The sequence below is a fragment of the Salvia miltiorrhiza genome, chromosome 4 (assembly GCF_028751815.1).
Source record: "Salvia miltiorrhiza cultivar Shanhuang (shh) chromosome 4, IMPLAD_Smil_shh, whole genome shotgun sequence".
NCBI lineage: Eukaryota > Viridiplantae > Streptophyta > Magnoliopsida > Lamiales > Lamiaceae > Salvia > Salvia miltiorrhiza.
Genome location: NC_080390.1, coordinates 29,305,760 through 29,328,416, shown reverse-complemented (window position 1 = coordinate 29,328,416; position 22,657 = coordinate 29,305,760). Strand labels below are relative to the sequence as shown.

Below are 22,657 nucleotides of genomic sequence, written 5' to 3'. Positions count from 1 at the left end.
TGACATCCTCAAAATCAACATTTCTATCAGTTAAAGCCAACGACTGATTGTGGTTATTAGTTCCCCGCGGTGTCTGAATCTGCTCTTCTTCAACAGCAACCTGTTCCCAAACCCCCAACTGATTTAGAGTCTGCTCTTCTTCGACAGCCACCTGTTCCAAAACCCCAAACTGATTTTCAGTGATAATCTGCGGTCTGTGAGCTTGGGCAGTCCTATTCTGGTCCCAAGATTTTGGGTTCCAGTTAGGTGCCCTAACCTCCTTGGCAGCTCCCTTATTAATTATTTCCTTGTCTTTACCCAGCGACATATCTTTGGCCTTCCCATTCCTGCTGTCCTCCTTGTATTTGTTCTTCATTCTATTGCAGTTATCAATAGAATGTCCAGTGATCTTACACTTAGAGCAGAAGGCCGGTAGTTGTTCGAATTCAAATTCGACGTGAAAGGAACGTTCTTCCCCGTCAACCAGCAAAGCCTCCGGAAGAGGACGCGAGAGATCAATTTCCAACAAAATTCGAGCATAATGTCCAGCAGCACCACGTGCAGAAGCCCCATCAACTTTAATAGGCGATCCCATCGCCCTTCCAATACCCGTAATGACATCCAGAGTCCAAAATTCTAAGGGCAAATAATAAATGCGCAGCCAAACTTCACAAAGTGAGGAAATTTCTTTATAGGGGTCGAAGAATCTCACCCATTCGCGTAACCGCATGGTTCCGAAAGGTAACTCCCAAGAAGTGCTTTTCTGAACTAACGCCTTGTCTTCAGCGGTATTAAATTTAATAGTGTAGAAGCTCTTTCCCATGGGGATGATTTGCCAATCATTGTCAACATTCCAAGCCACCTGAAGATCACGTTTAAGATCCGTGAGAAGACGCGGCTTCTCTCCTTTCCTAAGAAGAAGACGACCAATTAAAGCATGCTCAAATTGGTTTATTTTGGGCAGCAGATGCTCTTTTGGCACCCTAAGCATGGGTATTTCACCCGAGAAATCCGGTTGCAGCGAAGTGAATCGATGAACAAGCACATCCGGCGTACGTTCAATTTGTCTGGGTCTCCTCAGAAGCGAAGCAAAAGAAGTGGTGCTCGGCCGGTGAAGCTCCGTCGCCGAGGCCTTCTTAGTATTGTCTTCCTTGATCAAATCCGGAACCTTAGTATTGGATGTAGTGAATTTTTGATCCTGTGAATTTCCAGAAGCTGTACCAGCAAAAGACGTTGGCGTAGATTCCTCAGCCACACCCTTTAAAGATTCAGCATCAATTTTCTCTTTGTCGTGACATTCTCCATGGCTATGACGTTGAGTAGAGAAATTATTGGAAACTTGCGGCAGATTCAGCCCTGCCTTATCAACCATAATCGGCAACTGTTGTTGGTTGATTTGCATCGTTGGCGTCGGAGGCTTGCTCGGCGACGGTGGCGGCATCGGTTGGTTGACGTTCGACGGCGTGCCGGCGATCTCAGCAAAGAACTGCATTTTCCTGAAGCATTGGGAGATCCCTTAAAGATGAAAGCAGAACCTGAATATGCGAAGTGGTTGTTGGCCGGTGTGGAGTCGCGGCCGGCCGGAGCGACCTTCGTGGCAGGCCTAGCGGCATGGTGTCGCCGCTGACCGGAGCGAGGGTCCAGCGGGCAGTCTGCAGCAGCTGCAGAGTCGGCAGATCGCCTTAGGTACAGCAAAGATCTCTTCTTCAGCGGCAGTCGGCAGCAGCTGCGGAGCTTCTTCAGCGGCAGCGGCGGGAGCGGACCAAGCGACGGCGACGGTAGAAGATGATCCCCTTCCTCTCTCAGATCACCAGATCGCCTTAGGTACAGCGGGAGCGGATCTGTATAGGCGACGGGAGACTGGAGCGGCGACGGGCTGGGTGTTTGCCGGAGGGGAATCGCGTTCAGCCGGAGCGAGATTCGTGACTGCGCTTGCTGCGGAAAGGCGCGAGCGGCGGAGGTGCGGGACTGCTAGGTGCGCCTTGTGGGGTGGCGGGCCGCCTAGCGGCGTTCGTCTCCGCTGACCGGAGCCGGGGTCCAGCGGGCTGCCGGCAGCAGCGAGCGGCCTGATGCGGCGCAAGATTTGGGAGAGAAGTCAAACACGCGTGCTTCGTAATTACACTCTTTTTCTTTTGAAGTGTCAAAATATACACCCTTTATGATTAAAACAAAAAAACTAAATAATTTGCTATTGTTTCACACTTTTGCAAAAATAGCATGTAACATACATTGTTACAAGATTTTCACAAAAGTGTGTAATATTGTAAAAAGTGTATAATTGTAATGGCAACAAAACCTTAATTTTTAATTTTTATTTTGTTTTTGGTAGTAGAAACAAGTATTTTAAAAGATCGTATAACAATAAACTCGAATTTGAAACATAAACTATTTTACCACTAGTTCAACACGCGCACCCGACACAAACTTTAATCTACTGTCATATTATGTCTAGCTTATTACGTTTGTTGATGGAGTCAAATCAGATGAGCTGCTGATTTTAATGTTTTATTATACAAGCCAACTTGTAGTTTTTTATTCCTGTTGAGATTGGATCAATCCTGATGTAGCATGTTGGATTAAATATATAACTCTCTTGGTCTCCTCAAATTTCTCAATTTAAAAGCAGAAGTGATTAATTAGTTGGCAACAGTCTGGCAGATGCTTAGATTAAACATTAAATTTTTTTTTTGTTTGTCGTTGAATCCACTTTTCTAAACCCTATTTTATCAGGCATCTGAAACAGATCGAAATTTGAAGAAATGTTGAGTTTCCAGCAGCAGATTGATCTGCATCCATATCTGCTCTTATCGATCACCTTATTCTCATTATATTATCTCAGCAAATGGCTATGCAAGAAACCAAGCAACAAAAGAGTGCCTCCATCACCACCAAAGCTTCCAATCTTGGGAAATCTTCACCAACTGAGCGTTACGATTCATCACTCATTACAATCCTTAGGCGCAAAATACGGACCGCTGATGCTTCTCTACTTGGGCAAAGTTCCTGTGATGATTGTCCAGTCAGCTGATGGAGCTGCGGAGATCTTGAAGAAACACGATCTCATCTTTGCTGATAAGCCTCGTTCCAGAACCACGAGGCGACTCTTCTATGACTTGAAGGACATATCAGTGGCTCCCTATGGCGAGTATTGGAGGAAGCTGAAGAGCCTGTGTGTTCTCCAGCTCTTGAGCGGCAAAATGGTTCAATCTTTCAACTCTATCAGGGAGGAGGAGACTGCCCTCCTGATGGAGGAGATTAAGTCGCGTTGCTTGTCTTGCTCGCCTGTGAATCTGAGCGACTTGTTTGAGATTATGACGAATAACGTGGTGTGCAGAGCGGCTTTTGGGAAAAAGTATAGTGAAGAGGAATCAGGGAAGAGGTTTCTGATGCTGCTGAGGGAAACGCTGGAGCTGTTGGGCAGCAGCATTAGCATTGGAGAGTTTATTCCGTGGCTTTCGTGGATCAATCGTGTCAATGGCTTCAACACTAGAGTTGATAAGGTTGCAGATGAAGTTGATGGTTTTCTTGAGCTAGTAGTTCAAGAACACCTCAATGGAGGTGAAGAAAGTGTTGGTGATGAAAACAGGGAGAGTTTTGTTGACATTTTGCTTAATATTTACAAGGATAATGATGCCGGTATTCACATTGGTAGAGACAGCATCAAAGCTATTATTCTTGTAAGCTCCCTCTGCCTCTCTCTCTCTCTCCATCTCCCTCTCTCATTCAATTTCCAATGTACTAGGATATACTTGCTGGTGGAACTGATACAACATCTGCAACACTGGAATGGGCCATGACAGAGCTACTAAGGCACCCCATAATATTGAAGAAGCTGCAAACCGGGGTGCGCGAAATCTTGGGAGACAAACAGGAGGTGACCAATGAGGACTTGGTAAGAATGCAGTATCTGAAAGCCGTGGTGAAGGAAACTCTTCGTCTCCATCCTCCAGTAGCGGTGCTGGCACGAGTAGCACGTGAAGATGCTACGGTGATGGGGTACGATGTAGCATGTGGAACGATGGTCCTAATCAACACGTGGGCGATTGGCAGGGATCCTGCTTCTTGGGATGAACCAGAGGTGTTTCGTCCAGACAGATTCTTGAATTCTTCTGTGGATTTTAAGGGTTTGGATCTCGAGTTGATCCCGTTTGGGGCGGGGAGACGAGGCTGTCCGGGGATAGCGTTTGCGATGGCTAGTGTAGAACTTGTGTTGGCTAATCTTGTGCACAGGTTTGAATGGAAATTGGAAGAGGAGTTGGACATAACAGAACTGCCTGGTACTACCATTCGTAAGAAATATCCTCTTTTAGCTGTTGCAACTCATTGTTATTTGTGATGTTGGAGTTTGTAATAACAGTTTATGTATAAGGAAAGGAGCAGATGGGATCCTCTGTCCCATAATATTGTGTACCACTCTTTATTTCTTTGTTTGATAAATTGTTTTTTATAAAAATAAAAATTGTTATTATGTTATAAACTCTAATTAGTATTTATCATTGAAAAATTAAAATTTAAAAAATTATATATACCCTAACTTTGAATTAATGAACCCAAATAATCTATTATTAATTCAAATAAATATTAAAAAATAATTATAAACCTTAAATGGAGTGAACCCTTGTTAATTATCTTTATATTATATAAAAATATAATAAATTAAAATTGAATAAAAAATAATTTAAAAATATAAAAAAATGAAGAATGGTACACGTGGTACACACTATATTTTGGGATAGAGGATCCCATTTGGGAAAGGAGTGTGGTGGAACCAAAGCAACATCAGATATACATTTTTTTTTTTTTTGAATATTCTATTTGTTCTCTATATATGAAAGTTTTACGGATCGGATTCCATTTCTCTGATATGTTTTCATTCTCATAGTCGATATGGTCCTTTAGATCTAAGAATCAGTAGCGTGTGGTATACACAAGATATTGGTCCTTGTCAATTGTAATTTACAAGAAAGAAAGACAGAAAAAACAACTACTTTGTGAGACTTCTTTTCTCATCACTAAGATATATTGTATCGTAAGATGTTATGGTTAATTATGTCCATTCTTATTGTGTAATTAGGTGTAAATAAATATTTTATTTGGTATTAAAGACATTGCATATATGTTAAAATAAAAAGTCAAAAATATTATATAAATTTTTGCAATTCTAAATATTACTACTATTTCTCAAGTGGTACACTACTCATAATACAAATGATACTTATAACAATATTTATTATTCCTTCCGTCTCATTCTAATAAGCTTTTTTTTTTTAACGTTCTATTAAAATAGGCTCGTTTTTCATTTTGAGTAAAAAATGTACTCCCTCCGTCTCAAACGAAATGTTCTATTTCTTTTCGACACGGAGATTAAGAAATGTGTATAAAGTAGATAAAGTGGGTCGGTTGAAATTATTTAAATATCTATATATAATATAAAACACCAGTTTTCTTCCCGCCAATTTTATGGCATTTTTGCGATTATAATGTCAATTAAGGATAAAAGTTTAGGAATTAAAAGAGAGTGGGGTGAAAAGAGAGAGAAAAGTAGAAATTTGAGATAAGTTACGCTTCATCTACTATCACTTTTCCCACATTTTCTCTCTCCTCATTTTCTTATACATTCACCCATTTTTTCTCGATTCCAAAATTTTCTCCTATTTTTCATATTTAGATGATTTTCTAAAAATCTTTAAATTTAATTTATGAAAATATATTCTACATGTATCTTAAAATAAAGATCATGACAAGATTTTTAATTTGATATAAAAATCATTAATTGTGAATTTGAAATAAATAAGTTATTATAATTTAAAATTTTAAAGTGATTATATTTCTCTCTCCTCTTTCTTTTTCTATATGCTTTCATTTTTTCCCCCTCTCTCCTTATTCACTCCGCGTTATTATATTATCTATATATTAATCTCTCTCCACAAAATTTATCATGTTCTCTTCTCTTTTGATAAAAAGAACAAATAAAACATCAAATTTATTCGTTGGATTACTTTATTAAACATAACACAAAAATATGTAAATAAAAACTTTTAATCAAAAAATATGATGCACTATTATCAACAAACGTTGAGATGATATTATAAAAATATTTATTAATTTTAATTTTATAGAAAATAATAATCAAATATAAAAGAACTATCTCAAATTTGAGATAGAGTAGATAATATTTTGAACTGTATAAATTTTAAAGTTTTAAAAAAATACCAAAATTTGTTAAGTTTGTGTTATGTATAATCTTTAATATACAAGGTTTGTGTTATATTCTCCTTTCTTTGAACTTATTTGAACCATTTTATTTTACTCTCTTTCTTTCTTCAGATATTTATAATATTATAAAAATAGAAAAATATCATTATAATATTTTTTTCTAAGATTTCACATAAAGTATATACATCTTTATATAATACTATAAAAGATGAGTTATTTTATTTTGTTTTCGTTTGTTGGTGAAAAAATAATTAAATGTCTTTTTTTTTTCTCTTACAAAAAAACTTACATGATTGTTTGATTATAATTATTTTAATTTAATGCAATTAAGGAGAAGGAAATTTCAATATGAATTTGTAAAAAAATAGTTATTTATCTTAAAATTAGAATTTAAAATGTAATATATATTTATTTAATAATATGTACAAATTATTTATTTGTTTGTATAAACATATTTGTTGTTATATTTTATTTTTATATTATTCGTATTTTTTCTATTTTTGTAATTAGTTTTGGGCTATTTAAATAAGAACTTTTAATAATAATGCAATTCGTACTTTTAAGAGCCCAAAATTATTATATGACGTCTATTAATATTGTTATTGATAGTTTTAGTGTTATTTGCTCAAAATGAGATTCACTTAAATTATATGCTTTATAATCAGTAAATTTAATTATTATACAATACTCATTAAATTTAATACTTATACTCCTACTCATTAAGTTGATAAATTATGAAATACTAATATTTAAATTAACAGAATTTTTTTGGTATTAATTAATTTAACTCATAAATAATAGTCCATTCGTCCCACTCCAATAGGCTCACTTCTTTTGGGCACGGAGATTTAGAAACTTACTTTTCAGGAGTAAGTGGCGTGATTTACCCCAATTAAGTACATTTTCTTTACTGAAAATGAAAAACGAGCTTATTGGAGTTAGACGTCTCAAAAAGGAAAACGAATCTATTAGAGTGAGACGGAAGGAGTAATATATTTATATAAATTAAATTTTTTAAAATAAATAAATATATCGTGGCCCGTGCATCGCACGGGAGGATGTACTAGTTAAGTATAAAAAGAGAGTGTATTGCCAAAAAAGGAAACATGACATTTTGTTTGGGACAGCCCAAAAAGGAAAACAGGACATTTCGTTTGGAACGGATGAAGTATTTAATTAGTGTGGACCACACCACTTTCCTCATTAAAAGGTAAATTTCTTAATTTTCTTATCTAAAAGAAGTAAGCCTATTAAAGTGGGACGAGTATATATAATTTTAATATATTCTGCCAATCATTATTATGCATATTACAACTATTTTAATCAACTCTATCAAATATGATATTAATATGTTATATAGTAAAAGACATTTTAGTTAAATATATCATGTCTCATGGGATAGTGCGTACCAAAATAGCAGTGACATGGTACAATAACTAAAGAGTAAAATTTTGAAGTAGCCAAAATGAAGCATAAAACACAATTTATGGCCACACATTGAAAAAACACAAATTTTGGCCATTTTTATTGATTTGGACATTTTTACCCTTAATGAGGCGGACTGGGTAGGATCAGGCACGCGGGTCGCGTGCCGGGTCGGGTTAGGCACTTATGGCACTATTAGTGCCATAAGTTCCAAGATTTTACTTTGGTTTTATTTTGGATTTCCGTTGGCACTTATGGCACTATTAGTGTCATAAGTGCCAACGGAAATCCAAAATAAAACCAAGTAAAATAATCATTTTGGGCATTTATGGCACTAATAGTGCCATAAGTGCCATACATGCAGCACAAATACAGAAACAACAACATCATTTAAACCCTAAATGGAACATCTAAACCCTAAATGGATAATCTAAACCCTAAATGGAACATCTAAACCTCAAATGGATAATCTAAACCCTAAATGAAATATCTAAACCCTAGGAGGAAGTGTGCACTTATGGCACTAATAGTGCCATAAGTGCCATACGTGCAGCACACAGATCAGATCAGATCTGCCATGGCTGAAATCGAAGGAGGCGGAGATCAGATCTGCCGATGGAGGAGGCGGCGCAACGATCAGATCAGATCCACCGCCGTCGCCTCATCAGACCAGATCTGTCGCCGCCGCGCGCTGGAGAGAGAGAGAGGGAGATGAGAAAGAGAGAGGAGAGAGCGGCAGCCGCTGGAGAGAGAGAGAGAGAGAGGATCTCCTCCACCACCGCCGCGAGAGCTCCGACGAATTCTCCAAGCTCGGCGCCGCTGCCGCGCAGCCGCTGGAGAGAGAGAGAGAGAGAGAGAGAGAGAGAGAGAGAGAGAGAGAGGAGATGAGAAAGAGAGAGGAGCCGCTGGAGTAGAGAGAGGGAGATGAGAAAGAGAAAGGAGCCGCTGGAGAGAGAGGGAGAGGGAGATGAGAAAGATAGAGGAGCCGCTGGAGAGAGAAGGGGGAGATGAGAAAGAGATAGGAGAGAGAGAGATGGGTAGAATAGTCATGACATACAAAAAATGGCCAAAATTTATGTTTTTTCAAACGGTGGACAAAATTTGATGTTGTATGTTGAATAAGGCCATTCGGCCCTATTGTTTCATAACTAAATGGGATATATCGACCACTCAAACTTATAATCACTCAATTATTAACACGTCATTTCACCAATTAGACCACGAACTATTGTTTTAGCAATAATGTTACAAGACATGTCTTTTAGAAAGAATTCTATTTCTTACAACTTCAGATATCACTTACATTGAGTACCAATTGCAAGAAGAGGCACGACTCTCCGAATCGCAACCCCCGGAAGTTCAGACATGTCTAATTCGTCACATTGGCTAGGCAATTTCCAGTCAAATTTGTGCACAAGATTTGCCAACACGAACTCGTTAGTAGCCATGGCAAACGCCGTTCCAGGGCAGCCTCTTCTCCCCGCTCCGAATGGAATCAACTCGAAATCCAAACCTTTATAATCTATGGAAGAATTCAAGAATCTCTCTGGATGGAAGCTCTCCGGATCATCCCAAGAGGCGGGATCTCTTTCGATTGCCCAAGCATTAACCATCACCATTGTTCCTGCTGAAATGTCATACCCCATGATCTTCACATCTTCTCTTGCTACTCGAGGTACCAGCAATGGAATTGGAATGTGGAAACGGAGAGTTTCTTTTATGACAGCTTTCAGAAAATGCATTTTTTCTATGTCGTTCTCTGTTATGTCATGCTTATCTTTCATCACTTCTCTTACTTCATTTTGCAACTTTTCAAGGATTGTTGGATGTCGTAAGAGTTCCGTCATCGCCCACTCCAGCACTGTTGCTGTTGTATCTGTTCCAGCAGCAAATACATCCTGCAAAGATACAACTTAAGTTACCTTGACACGGATATGGGTATTGGACACGATCACACGGGTGCGGATCCAAGTGTTCGATACTTAATTTTTGAAAATTTTAGACACGGAAATACCGTCCTAACTTTAGATAGAGGTACAAAAATTAAGTGTTCGATACTTAATTCAAACTACTCCTTCGTTGACAAAAAACAATCTCTTTTTATCATTTTGGAATATTCACAAAAAATAATTTATTTCTATATTTGAAAAATATCTATTGCATGGTGATCATATTCTCCATTCACAATACAATAATTATTTTTATTAAAACTCATAATTTCTCTTACTAAGACTATTTTTTGTGTACTCATGTAATACTCCCTCCGTTCCGCCCAAGATGCTACATATTCCTTTTCGGGTCGTCCCAACAAAGATGCTACATTTCTATATTTGGCAAAAATAAGGAATTTTAAACACTTATTTAACAATAATTAAGTATTTTTTTTACTACATTCTCTCTCCTACTTTATCACTTTATTACCTTCTCTTTCTTACTTTATCACTTTATTACTTTGTCTCTCCTACTTTATCACTTTATTATTACACACTTAAAACATTAATCTACAACTCCTTAAATTTCGTGCCGAAAAACAAATGTAGGGTCTTGAGCGGGATGGAGGGAGTATTAAACCATAACCCTATTGAACTATTCAAATGAAGTACTATCAAAAAGGGTACAGTTGATTAATTTATTGTCAACTAAACCAACGATTCCCAACCTCCCCGTCCCTGCCCACAGATAAACTTACCAATATTATTGCTTTCACACTGTCCCTGTCAATGGAACTGTTCCGGTGAATCTCGAGCAAAATATCCAGAAAATTCTCTCCCGCCTGTTCCAATGGATTCTCAAGGCGCTCACGGATCACACCCTCCAGAAATTCATCAACCTCTCTCGCGATCCTGTCAACGCGCCCATCGAAACCGTTAAATCGGCCGATCCACGAAAGGCACGGAACGAAATCTCCGATGCTAATCGTCCCCAAAACCTCCAAAAAATTTCTCAAAATCTCGAGAAATCTCTCTCCGTCTTCACCATCGCCGCCGTACTTCCTTCCGATGGCCGATCTGCAGACCACATCATTCGTCAATTGCGTAAACATTTGGCTCAAATTCACGCACTGATCCGATGATTCCCCAATTTTCCTCACCAAAATCGCCGTCTCTTCCGCCCTAACGGAATGGAACGATTGAACTCTTTTATTGCTCAGCAGCTGCACGACGCAGATGCTCTTCAGCTGCCGCCAGTACTCGCCGTACGGCGCCACCGACACGTCCTTGTTGTCGTAGAGGAGCCGCCGGCTGACCCTCGATTCCGGCCGGTCGGCGAAGGAGAGGTCGTGAGTTTTCATGATCTCCGCGGCGGCAGCCGCAGAAGAGGCGATCAGCGTCGGCACGCTGCCGAAGTGGAGGAGCATGAGCGGGCCGTGTTTCCTGGCCATGGAGTGAAGATTGTGGTGAGGAAGCGAGCCTAGCTGGTGGAGGTGGCCGAGTATCGGTAGCCGTCGCGGCGGCGATGGTGGCGAGTTTTTGTTTTTGACGGATTTTGTAAGCCATTTTGTGAGGATGATGAGCAGGAATAAGGAAATAAGAGCTTGGAATATTGCGAAGGGATGTAACAGAGTTTCATCCATTTTTTTACTATCTGTTTTTTTGTATGTGCATCAATGTGGATATGGATTCTATATAATTAGTGATCGTAGGGCGATGTTGTGGTTCTTATCTGCTGGAAAGAAAATTATGTTGCCTCTCCTTTGTTAGAAGAAAAAATATCTCACTTGATTATACTTCATCCGTCCCATTAAAAATGTGCACTTATTTATATTTTGAAACATCCCACAATAGTGTGTATTTATCATTTTTGGATATTGCCCCGCCACTAACTCTTTACTATATTTCTTATTCTTATTTTATACTTAATAAATAGTCATTTTTATAACTCCCAATACACTCATCTAACATTTTATTAAAACTCGTGCCATAAAAAATAATGCACACTCTTGTGAGATGAAAGGAGATTTTTTTAGGATTAATAATGTTTTATGTCCCCAACTTTCAACGTTTTCTATAAAATATTCAGAATTTTTATTTTCTCCTGAAAATTTTCAAACTTTCAATTTTTTTTCATAATGTGTACCGGTATGCAAAATTCAGTAACGAAAAGATGACTTATCTCGCCAAATGAAATATTTTGGGGATCATCATTGTTGAAAAATCATATTGGGAACCACCATTGTGGGAAAAGGCTGGAAGTTCGAGGTTTTTTGTCATCAAATTTTTTATAACGGAACATTATATGGAAAAAACTGAAAGTTCGAGATTTTTTGAAAGAAAATGAAAATTCTAGACATTTTATGAAAAATGCTAAAAATTGGGAACATAAAACACTATTAACCTTATTTTATCACTCACGAGTATGACTTGTTGTCAAACTCATAAATATATATTTCGCAACTATTTATATATAAAAAGAGTAAAAGACATAACAAACTCGTTTAAAATGATAGAGCTCTTACCTAATTTACAATATACTCCTTCCGTCCCATCATAAATGAGATAATTTTTCTAGAACGAGATTTAATAGATTGTTGTTTAATAAATTAAATGTATTTAATTATATATGTAATTAAAGATTTTTAAAAAATTCAAAAATAATTTAAAAAATAAGGGATGAGTATTAATTAGGGTGATTAAGAAAAATAAGGGTGTAATTAATTTTATTAATAATTTTCCTAATTTTTATTGAAAAAAAGGAAACGACTCATTTTTGTTGGGACGGCTCAAACAGAAATACGACTGACTTTCGTTAGGACAGAGGGAGTAAAGCTAAGTTATCCTTAATAAGCTAAAAGAAAAAAAAATCTCTACGTCACTTTCTCCACAAGCTTCTCCTCTCTTGTTCTTCTTCCTCATTCTTCTTTTTCCTTCCAATAGTTTCTCTGCAAATTTCTCTTCTCTCTTTCTGCCATCTCTACGAACAACACCTATCTCCCGTTGAGAACCTGGGAAATGAGCACCAGTGGTTTGTCGTCAATATCGACGATGGAAAGAGAGACGCTAAAGTCGCGAGAGCTGGCAAAGTCGCGAGAGCTGGCAAAGTCACGAGAGCCAACAATTGATGAACGATTGACAACTGCAGAGCTTATCGGTGCCGGCGGAGGAGCGACATCCTCCGATGAGTTTTTTTCCCATCGCACATTTCTTCTTTATGATATATCTTCTATGTTTGTTGGGAAATTATGAATGTTTTGACTTGATACTAAAATCTTCAGCTGATGATACCTTGTAGATTGCAATTCACTTATAAGGGAATGTGTTTTTTTATGTTTACTGGACTTCAGCTAAAAGACCAGGCAATGTCATATGTTGAATATGCATGAAGAAACCTCTAAAGAATCTAAGATTGGTCATGCTGAGAAGAGCTTGTTGAGCTAACGTCTTTTCTCAGCAGACCACCTTCCCTCCCTCTGTCTTTTCCCGCTTTGCTAATCTTCATTGTTCCCTGGGATTTTTTGGGTAATCTACTCCTAAGTGAGTCTTTCTTGAAGTCGAAGTCGTGGAATTCGGTAGGATCGTCGCTTTAGCTTCTTTTAACAAAACTAGCAGAGTTTACGTGCGTTGCACGTATTACCTCTTTATTAAAAATAATAATATATTTAAAGATAAAAATATTATAATGCTATTAATTATTGATTATTAACTTTAATAAATACTTGCAAGAAGGTAGAAAGAAATAAATTAAAAATAAAATAAAATCATATACATGTGTAGAATTTTGACCATCAAAATTGTATTGTAGTTATAATGATAATATATTATAATATAATTGAGTAAGATTAGACGAAGAAAATACACATATTATATTTTTCTAATTACAAGACAAAAAAAGTTGTTTTGCTATCATCTTATATAGTGCCACTAATCCAATTAAATATTTCTAAATCATAAAACTAATTGTTATTATGGCTAGCTATAATTACTATAGTTACATGGTATACAAAAAGATAGTTCACTATATGATACTCATACTTGAAATTTGAAGATCAGTAATAAGGAATGTCCCATTTTTCTTTTGTGTCAATACCTTCAAATAATCATTTTGCTTAACACTTTAGACAAAATTGTCCATAGAGTAAATGTGAACAAATTAAGTTGTAGCCATACTATCCAAATATTGTACGTTTCACACCATTAACACTTAATTAAACGTGATGGAAGGTTTTTGATTTGTTTTTACAAATATAACTTTGCAAAAACTAATTTTATAAAATCTATCAAATTTTCAAAATTTATCTCGTAAAAGTTCAAAAAGTAAATATTTATAAAAGAGCATTTTGGGTAGTAGTGGTTAGCATTATTATATTTTTATTTTTGTTATTAGAATCAATATTTGCTTAAGTAAAATGGTTATTTTAATATTTGTGGATAATTTAAGATGCATTTACTTTTCATGATTTAAAATATACATAATTGAGAATTTTTATCCTTATTAATGGGATTTCTCCAATCCCCTTTCAATAGGATAAGACTCAAGCCGGTTATCTTAAACTACAGAAATTATCAAGGGTATTGAGATATCTTAAAATTTGAATTCATCTTAATAAATAATGAGTTAACATATACTCCCTCCGTCTCGCCCAAGATGCTACATATTTCTTTTCGGGTCATCCCAACGAAGATGATACATTTCTATATTTAGCAAAAATAAGGAATTAACACTTAATTGTATTCTATTATTACCTTCTATCTCCTACTTTATCACTTTATTACATTCTCTTTCTTATTTTATCACTTTATTACATTCTCTCTCTTACTTTATCACTTTATTATTACACACTTAAAACACAAATCAACAACTCCTTAAATTCCGTGCCGAAAAATAAATGTATCGTCTTGGCTGGAACGGGGGGTGTATATGCTATCTTTCCCTATTAAGTTAACCCTCAATAGTAAACGCCCCCTTACACTATCAAAATTATATGTCTTCTTCCCAAAGTCTCATTCCTAACTTATGACATGCATATTTTTATAATTTGATGGATCTATAAGGTAGCAAGGGCCTCCTAAGAGTAATATTTGTAGAAGCTATAAATGATTTTGAACGAATTAGGTATGTAGGCTATAAATGGATACATAACTCCACATAAAAGATTGTCAAACTAATGAATTAATTTAATTTGAAAATTGAAAGTTGAAAGTTGAAAGTTGAACAAAAAATTAGTACGATTACTTGATGAATTAATGTACAAATTAATGTTGCTTAAAGTAATTTTTGAATATATCATAATAGTCGTGCATTATTTTATGTCAAACTAATGCATTATTTTCCATATCTTCTTCCAATGGTAATTACTAATTAGCATCTACGTCAAAATTAGAGAAATATCGCATAAAGTTGTGTGTTATATTATTTATCCATGATAATTTTTTAAGTGCACATTTTGAAGATATGTTATCCTATATATTAATAATCATATCCTTAAGTATTTACATTTTTTTAAATCTTTATTTTGAGGGTTTAAATTATTTTTTCTTTTAATATATAGTAATGTAATCATATTCAAAACTTTTAATATATACTAATGTATTAAATTAAAATAATATCTATAGTAATAATAATAGAATATTTGTAGGAATAAAAATAGAACTTAAATTAACACCCTAGAAGTCAGTATAAAAACTTCAAATCCAAATTGCGAATTAATTGATGAATAGAATTAAATGAAATATCCTTTATATTGATGTGTAACTTTTCTATATGAGTTGGTCTTACATGAGACTGGTTCTCACCAGGAGCGAATAAATAAAAAGTATCTGCTACTCTACAAATAACATTTGTTAGCTCAGTGGTACGCTCCTTCATCTATCATCTGTCGTTGTTCAATTCTTAGTTGCAACAATATTTTTTTTGCTTTTTTTTATATATATTATGATATTTATCGAAACATTACATTTCTTCATATCAATGGTATCTTATCTTACGATAATAATTATTTGATCAAATAAATGAAAAGTACAAGTTCTCGTGGGTAAAAATGACAATCATCGCGAAATTTTTTTTTTTTTTTCATCACAACAATAATTACTTTGAATTATCCGTAATTTTCAATCGGCCTGAGACTCGCGACCTGCGCCCAGACCCCGCTGACCCGCGCCCAAACCCTTCCCTGACCCTCTCATCCATACACTCGATCAGTCTCACCCATGTTTTTGCCTTTTTATCCAATCAAATTATTTATGTAATTTAACTTTGCTAATTTTATTTTCGTAGAGGATAACAATACTGTTATTTGATATTATTTATCTAACTAAAAAATATTTCCTCAATGTGTTTATGCATTTTTCGAATCTTTTTGTGTATATAGATTTAGATTCTTCGTTGTGTTTTTCTTTATAAATTTATTGAATTTATATAGTAAATTTGTTTAAAAAAATTAATAAGTCTTGGATTTAAATAATAGATTTATATGTGATAAATATAGATAAAATCGAACTTGTTTAGAATTGTGATTGTAGTTGAATTCTTTTATGTTCATTATTATGACAATAATCAACTAAATAAAAAAGATTAGAATAATAATAATAATTAATAGTATGATATTACACTATTGTCCTTAAAATAGATTAAGAAATAGGGGCATATTAGGCAAATCAAATTTTGTAAAACAAGGCTCTTTTATAATAGGTATAGATAGGGCTGGGAATTTCGGGATCGGGTATAGGGTACCCGATTACCCGACCCGAAAAAATCGGGTATCGGGTACCCTATACCCGAAAAATTCGGGTTCGGGATCGGGTTCGGGTATTTAGGGGTTAAAAAAATCGGATTTCGGGTATACCCGAAAATACCCGAATTTTATGTAGCTGAATAAATTACTTACTAGCTTTGAGAATCCAGCCCACTTAGTCCAGGCCCAGCCCAGCGGCCCCAACCCTAAATTCAGTACTCCCGCCGCCCCCCCCCCCCCACGCCTCCCACAGTCCCATGACTCTCATCCCACTCCCTCCTCCGACCTACCATCCAGCGACCCAGAGGCGCGCCGGCGCCCGCCCACCGTCGCCCTCCCGCGCCTCCACTCGGCTGACGGCTCCCCCCTGTGCGGCTGTCCCTCCGCGCGCCTCCAAGCTCCGAGCTCCGACAGCGCAGAAACACTCCAGGCCTCCACCGGCCACCGCGCGGCTGCGCGCCTCCAAGCTCCGAGCTCCGACAGCACAGAAACACGCCGTGCCGCTCCCCCGCGCAGTTCCCAGCAAGATCTGCGCCAAGATCCGCCGCCTTGAGGCCCCTACCGGCCCCGTCCACCGGGCCGTGCCACTCTCCGCCGCGCCGAGCCCCTCCTCGATCCGCGCACTGCGCCCAGGTCCCATCTGCCATCTCCGCCCAGATCCGCCGCTCTGACGTCTCCACCTCTCCAGATCGGAGTCCTCTCTTCCATTTCGGCCCAACACCCAGCGCGGCGCCGCTCTGACCTCTCCACCTCTCCAGATCGGAGTCCTCTCTTCCCCCATCTGCTGTGATTGAGCCACTTTCCCACCGGTCCGGCCGTCCACCTCCAGTCTCGGACCTTCCCCCTCCCCCACCCGAAATCCCTCTCGGCCCCTTCCCCAAAATCGAGCTCCAAAATTGACCGGGTAATTTCGGGTACCCGATTACCCGACTCGGGTACCCGAGTCGGGTATTCGGGTACCCGATTTCAAATTCGGGGTCGGGGTCGGGTAGTGGATTTAGGGTATTTTCGGGTTCGGGTACCCGATTTTTTCGGGTAGGGTACCCGAACCCGACCCGATTCCCAGCCCTAGGTATAGATATGGCTAAAATCATGTGTTATTTCACTACTTTCAAAGCCCAATAGGAAATTCGTCTTTAACTAACCAATTCTTTTCCATAGTAAAACAAGAAGATTTCAAAGTCTACACTATCAGATTTTTGAAGATGTTCTCTCCAATGAAACTATTCATCATCATCTGGAGTATAAATACCCCGCTTCATCCACATGAAGACTTATCATATTCATTGCTCATTTGAATTCACAAGCATTCAAGCTATCCATGCTATTGTTTCTTGAACTCAACAATTTTCTGAAAAAAGAACATTGCATTTGTTTAAGTGTTATCCTTTGAAATTTTAAGATATAATCTTCTAGGGATTTCCAACAAACATGTCGCAACCCACTCCTAGCTAATGGTAACATAGGCAACTATCATACGACTAAATAAAGAAAAAGGGTAAAGAGAAAGAGGAAGAGGGGAATAACAAACAAGGAACTAAACTATCATCAATTAGCGGAAGCACTGCCCAAACTCAACAACATGCAAGTTTATAAACAAAAACAATACAAATAAGTAACTCGACACAGCATAGGCTTCTCGACAACATATAACGTAATTATGGGAGCGAGAGAACAAAGTGAAATGTAATAGTTCGCCCAATTGTTCTATTTAGATAGTAAAGTGTAATAGTTTTTGACACTAGTATGTCGTAGATCAATTGGCAAATCTCATGCTTTATAACTCATAGGTCTTAAGTTCGACCATTTTCACCCAACAACTATTTTTTAAAGACCAAAATTAATTTATTTTAAATACTATTAATAAAATATATTCCACTTTTCTATTTTTTATTTTTAGATTAACAGTTTTTTTATTATTTTTTTAATATTCAAAATTATAATAATGTTCACTTTTAAACATTTAAAATTATTCCATTTTCAAGTCATTTTTAATAATTAAAATTAACCTTAACTGTCACGACCGCACTTGCTAAGGATAGCAAATTCGGGGAAACCGCGACTAAGGGAGGGAATTTAGGAGCGGGAGTAAGAAAGGGGCATATTCGGTTTCTTGATGACTCGACTTGTATAAGGAAATCAATCGAAATATCTAGATATCAATGAAGGCCACAAGGGGACCGTACATAATATTATCCCAAAACGGGGTACTTAATGGTTTTAGTACATTATTAAATAATACATATTGTTTGACAAATGACATAATATCTTAACATAATCAGTGTTCGCAGCGGAATAATAATTTGAGTATATGTATGAAGACATATACTCTACTCTGAGGTACTCATCCTAGATTGACAGAAGCTCCGCTTGCACACTACATCCTCGATCACAGCTCAACCTGCACATTTAAAAATACATGCAGGGCTAAGTATAAAAGTACTTAGTGGACACTTGCCGAAATTTACATACATGCATAATATTTTATTGTCAAGCCTTTCAACAGTAGTAATATACGAGGGTTTTCCTTTAAAGACTCGTATTTACCAAACATAATATCATTTCTTTCATCAATAACCCGCGCAGGTATTTTATATCATTAATCACCATATCAGTAACTCGTGCCGAGAGGGAGGCCTCCCTCTACGGACACTATGATCGGCCAACCCGCTAGATGACTCACGATCACAAGGGTGTACACTAATTCCGAAGGGATTTGCGGTCCCATCCAGAATCCGAATTCGATTAACATCAGATAGGCAATTAATAATAAAACATAAAGCATTTAGGCATTGACAATATCATTTAAATTCATAAGCATAAAGTCTTAACAATTCTAATATATAATTTTAGTTTATACGTAGAAAGCCTACCTGAATAGCTGACTCACGGTTTAGCTCTAACTCTGGTGCTTGACCTTTAATTCGAGAAAATAAAATAAGATTCTAATTCTCGAAAAATCTCAATAAATGAGGATGCGTGAAATGATTATGCATGACTCATATTCCTTTAATTAAATTATGAGATGCTAATCCTATTTAAGGAATTAAAGCTCGTCTTATGAGGTCGGATTATTAATCTTATCTCGTCAAAACCTTAAACTCAAAACATTATCACATAACTATCATTTAGGTTCGAAACTATTTATTCGAACATCAACATGCGCATTAATCATAACTCGTTCTATTTATGTCATCAAGTCAAATATTCCGTCATCTAAAAACAAATCCTATAATATTACATAGATAAATTATATCATCATAGATCATGCTTTCTTATATTTAAAATCATTTAATCATTTTCAAATAATCCATATTAATAAGTCATTTGAAAAGAATTAATTTAAATGAGAGTTTAACTCAAAATATTTTATTTTATAATCCATTTATAAATACTTGAAATAAAGAACTCCATTTAAATAATTAATTTAAAGGTCAATATATAATTAAATTAATCAAGCTCAATTTAAATTAATAATTAAGAGCTCAAATAATTTAAATAGATATAAGCCCAAATTAATTAGATAAATTAAGTCTATCATGTTTTTCTTTGAATAAGGCCCAAACAATTAAATTAAAATAGGCCCAAATCCTTTAATTAAAAGAAGCTCATCAGATTTTATTTGTAAAGGGCCGAGCCCAAACATTTAAATCGAAGCCCATCTGTTAATTAAATAAGGGCCCAAACACTTATTAAAATCGGCCCAAGTCTCGGCCCAAACAATTTAATTAAATCGGCCCAAACAATTTAATTAAATCGGCCCAAGAATTTAATTAAATCGGCCCAAGAATTTAATTAAATCGGCCCAAGAGTTTAATTAAATCGGCCCAAACAATTTAAAAAAAATCGGCCCATACCCGGCCCAAATCCTAACCTAAATATACACACACACTAAATACACTCAAACACACACATTCAAGCTGCGCCCCATCTCTTCTTTCTCACTCTCTCTCTCGCCTTTCCCTCTCTGTTCGGCTGAGGGCGGCGCCGCCTCCGGCGCGCCGCCTCGCCGTCGCCTCCTCCCCTCCCTTCTCTTCTATCTCTCTCGCTCCCTCGGCCGCTGGAACCAGGCGCAGCAGCGCAACCACGCCGCCGCTGTCATCTCCTCCGCCTCTCCTCCACGGCAGATCCGCCACCGCCGTTCAACAAATCCGGCAACTGTTAGTCACCGTTCTACCCTCGTCTCTCAAAAACGACTGACGCCAGAAGAAACTCCAAAACGAAAAGCATGGTGAGCCCTAGCCTCCTCTGTTGCTGCTGTTCGGTTAATGGCGAGCCGGGGAGTCCGCCGTTTCCAGCGTTTCTCCGAGTTCCGAAGCCGGTGAGAGCTCCATCGTCGCGTCGTCCTCCCCAACGCCCCTGTCACTCCGAAATCTGGAGATAGCCGCTGCCTTCGCCGTTGCTGAAAATGGAGGACCAGCGAGCTTCGTCGCGCCGCTGTCATTGGGAAACCGGTGAACGCCTGCTGCTTCACCCGCGAGTCGCCGCCCACTCGTCGTCTCTCGGCCCGACTGAACAGGGTCGCGTCCCTCCGTCGATGCCGCTGCTGTCAAGGTCTGGTTCCATCGTGCTGGAGAAGCTCACCTCCGTCATCTCCTCGACTCGATAGGGCAGGACAGAGTTCGATGCTTCCCTATAAGCTAAGTCATATACTAGTCTCCTTTTTGACATCATTAACTTCGTCGTAAATGGTGATTCACGATTTGAGTTTCATGTGTAAGTGAGTGATCCTAGCAGTGAGTCTGCCCCCTTTTTTTTATATGCGTTCATTACAGTTAAGAGTTGAAAAGGTTCCCTTATTCAGTGCGTCTACAAGGTCTGATGTTGCTACATAATCTTATGAAATTGTGATCATGCTCATTCTCTACTGCATTTCTAATATATAAAGTATGCTCTACTGGGATGTGATATATGTATATGAAGAGAGTGAATTGAGATAGCATGAAATACCTTGAATGATGCTTGGTGTTTATGGACTGCTCGTTGGTGTTGAATGAAGCAAGAATTAACTGATACTTGAAAATTTCTTTGGCAGAGAATGATGAAAACGTTTAAGTGTGGAATGGGTATGAGATGAGGATTAATAGCTGCTGAAATCTGAAACCAAATGAAGGTGTTCGGGTGTGAAAATTTTGCAAATATGCTGCTGGAGCTGGAGTCAAAGAAGAATATTACATAGGCGTGGAGCTGGAGTCAAAAAAATGTCCAGAATAGATGGCTGAGCATGCGCTTAAGGGATAGCTGCAGATTTTTTTTTTTCACACACATACACTATTCCTTTTTTTTTTAAGTATTGGTAGATAGATAGAAGAATAGGGGTTTGTAAAGTGAAGTATAAACAGTAGCAATAATTCTTGTCTTGGAATTTCTATATCTGTAATATTGTATTGCGTTTTTTTTTTTTTTAAATAAAATCCAACTACCGGGTTTTGTTAATATCGCGTGTTTATGAAACTACTCGATATCTGCTTCCTTTCTTAGCTAGAATAAATTCTAAATTAAATCCGTAGATTTAATTCTTCATAAACCGGAATAAATTCACGACTCAAGAAATAATAATAAAAATAGAAAAATAATTCTATTGTGATCAATAAATAACATGACTTCGCTAAGTCAGTTATGAATCTGAAATAATTATTGGCTTACTCAATAATTTTCATTGCGATTTTATTTACGCGAAACTACTGACTTGGTAATAAAATAATAATCCTGCTTAATTAGAATATAATCCAGTGTCATAAGCTGAATTTAAATAATAAATAATTACTGGGCCTTATTTACTGAAAGATGAAATAATAATTATCGTATTACTGGATTTAAATATAATAAAAGAGCGGGTTGTTACATACTACCCCTCTTAACAAAAATTTCGTCCCGAAATTTGCATACCTATGTGAAAAGTTCTGGGTATTTTTCTTTCATCTGGTCCTCAAGTTCCCACGTTGCTTCTTCCGGTCCATGGTGTCTCCACAGTATTTCGACTGACGCGATCGATTTATTCCTTAACTCTTGCACCTTTCGGTCCAAAATGGCTTCAGGTTTTTCCTCGTACGTCAAGTCTGGGTTAAGAATCATTTCATCTTGGTGAATCACGTGTTTGGGGTCAAACACGTACCGTCTCAGCTGTGACACGTGGAACACATTGTGGACGTTTCCAAAGCTAGGTGGCAGTGCCAACCTATACGCTACGGGACCTATTCTTTCTAGGATCTCATAAGGTCCTACAAAACGGGGTCTCAACTTACCCTTAACACCGAATCTAACGATCCCTTTCGAGGGTGACACTTTCAGGAAAACCTTATCTCCAATCTGAAAATGTAGTTCGGTTCGTCGGGTATCAGCATAAGACTTCTGTCTGTCTTGAGCCTC

General features: G+C 37.3%; 2 protein-coding genes across 2 annotated transcripts; one reads left to right on the top strand and one right to left on the bottom strand.

Moving 5' to 3' along the window:
- The first annotated feature begins 2,588 nt into the window (after positions 1-2,588).
- On the top strand, positions 2,589-4,375 carry LOC131019662 (cytochrome P450 71A8-like). Its single transcript, XM_057948254.1, has 2 exons — positions 2,589-3,656; positions 3,722-4,375. Exons 1-2 carry the CDS (start codon positions 2,739-2,741, stop codon positions 4,313-4,315), a joined length of 1,512 nt encoding a protein of 503 aa, XP_057804237.1. The 5' UTR covers positions 2,589-2,738; the 3' UTR covers positions 4,316-4,375.
- Positions 4,376-8,824: 4,449 nt separating this feature from the next.
- Positions 8,825-11,381, bottom strand: LOC131019661 (cytochrome P450 71A8-like). The gene is made up of 2 exons (XM_057948253.1): positions 10,310-11,381; positions 8,825-9,518 (listed from the first exon to the last, which is right to left on the bottom strand). Exons 1-2 carry the CDS (start codon positions 11,192-11,194, stop codon positions 8,916-8,918), a joined length of 1,488 nt encoding a protein of 495 aa, XP_057804236.1. The 5' UTR covers positions 11,195-11,381; the 3' UTR covers positions 8,825-8,915.
- Positions 11,382-22,657: the final 11,276 nt, after the last annotated feature.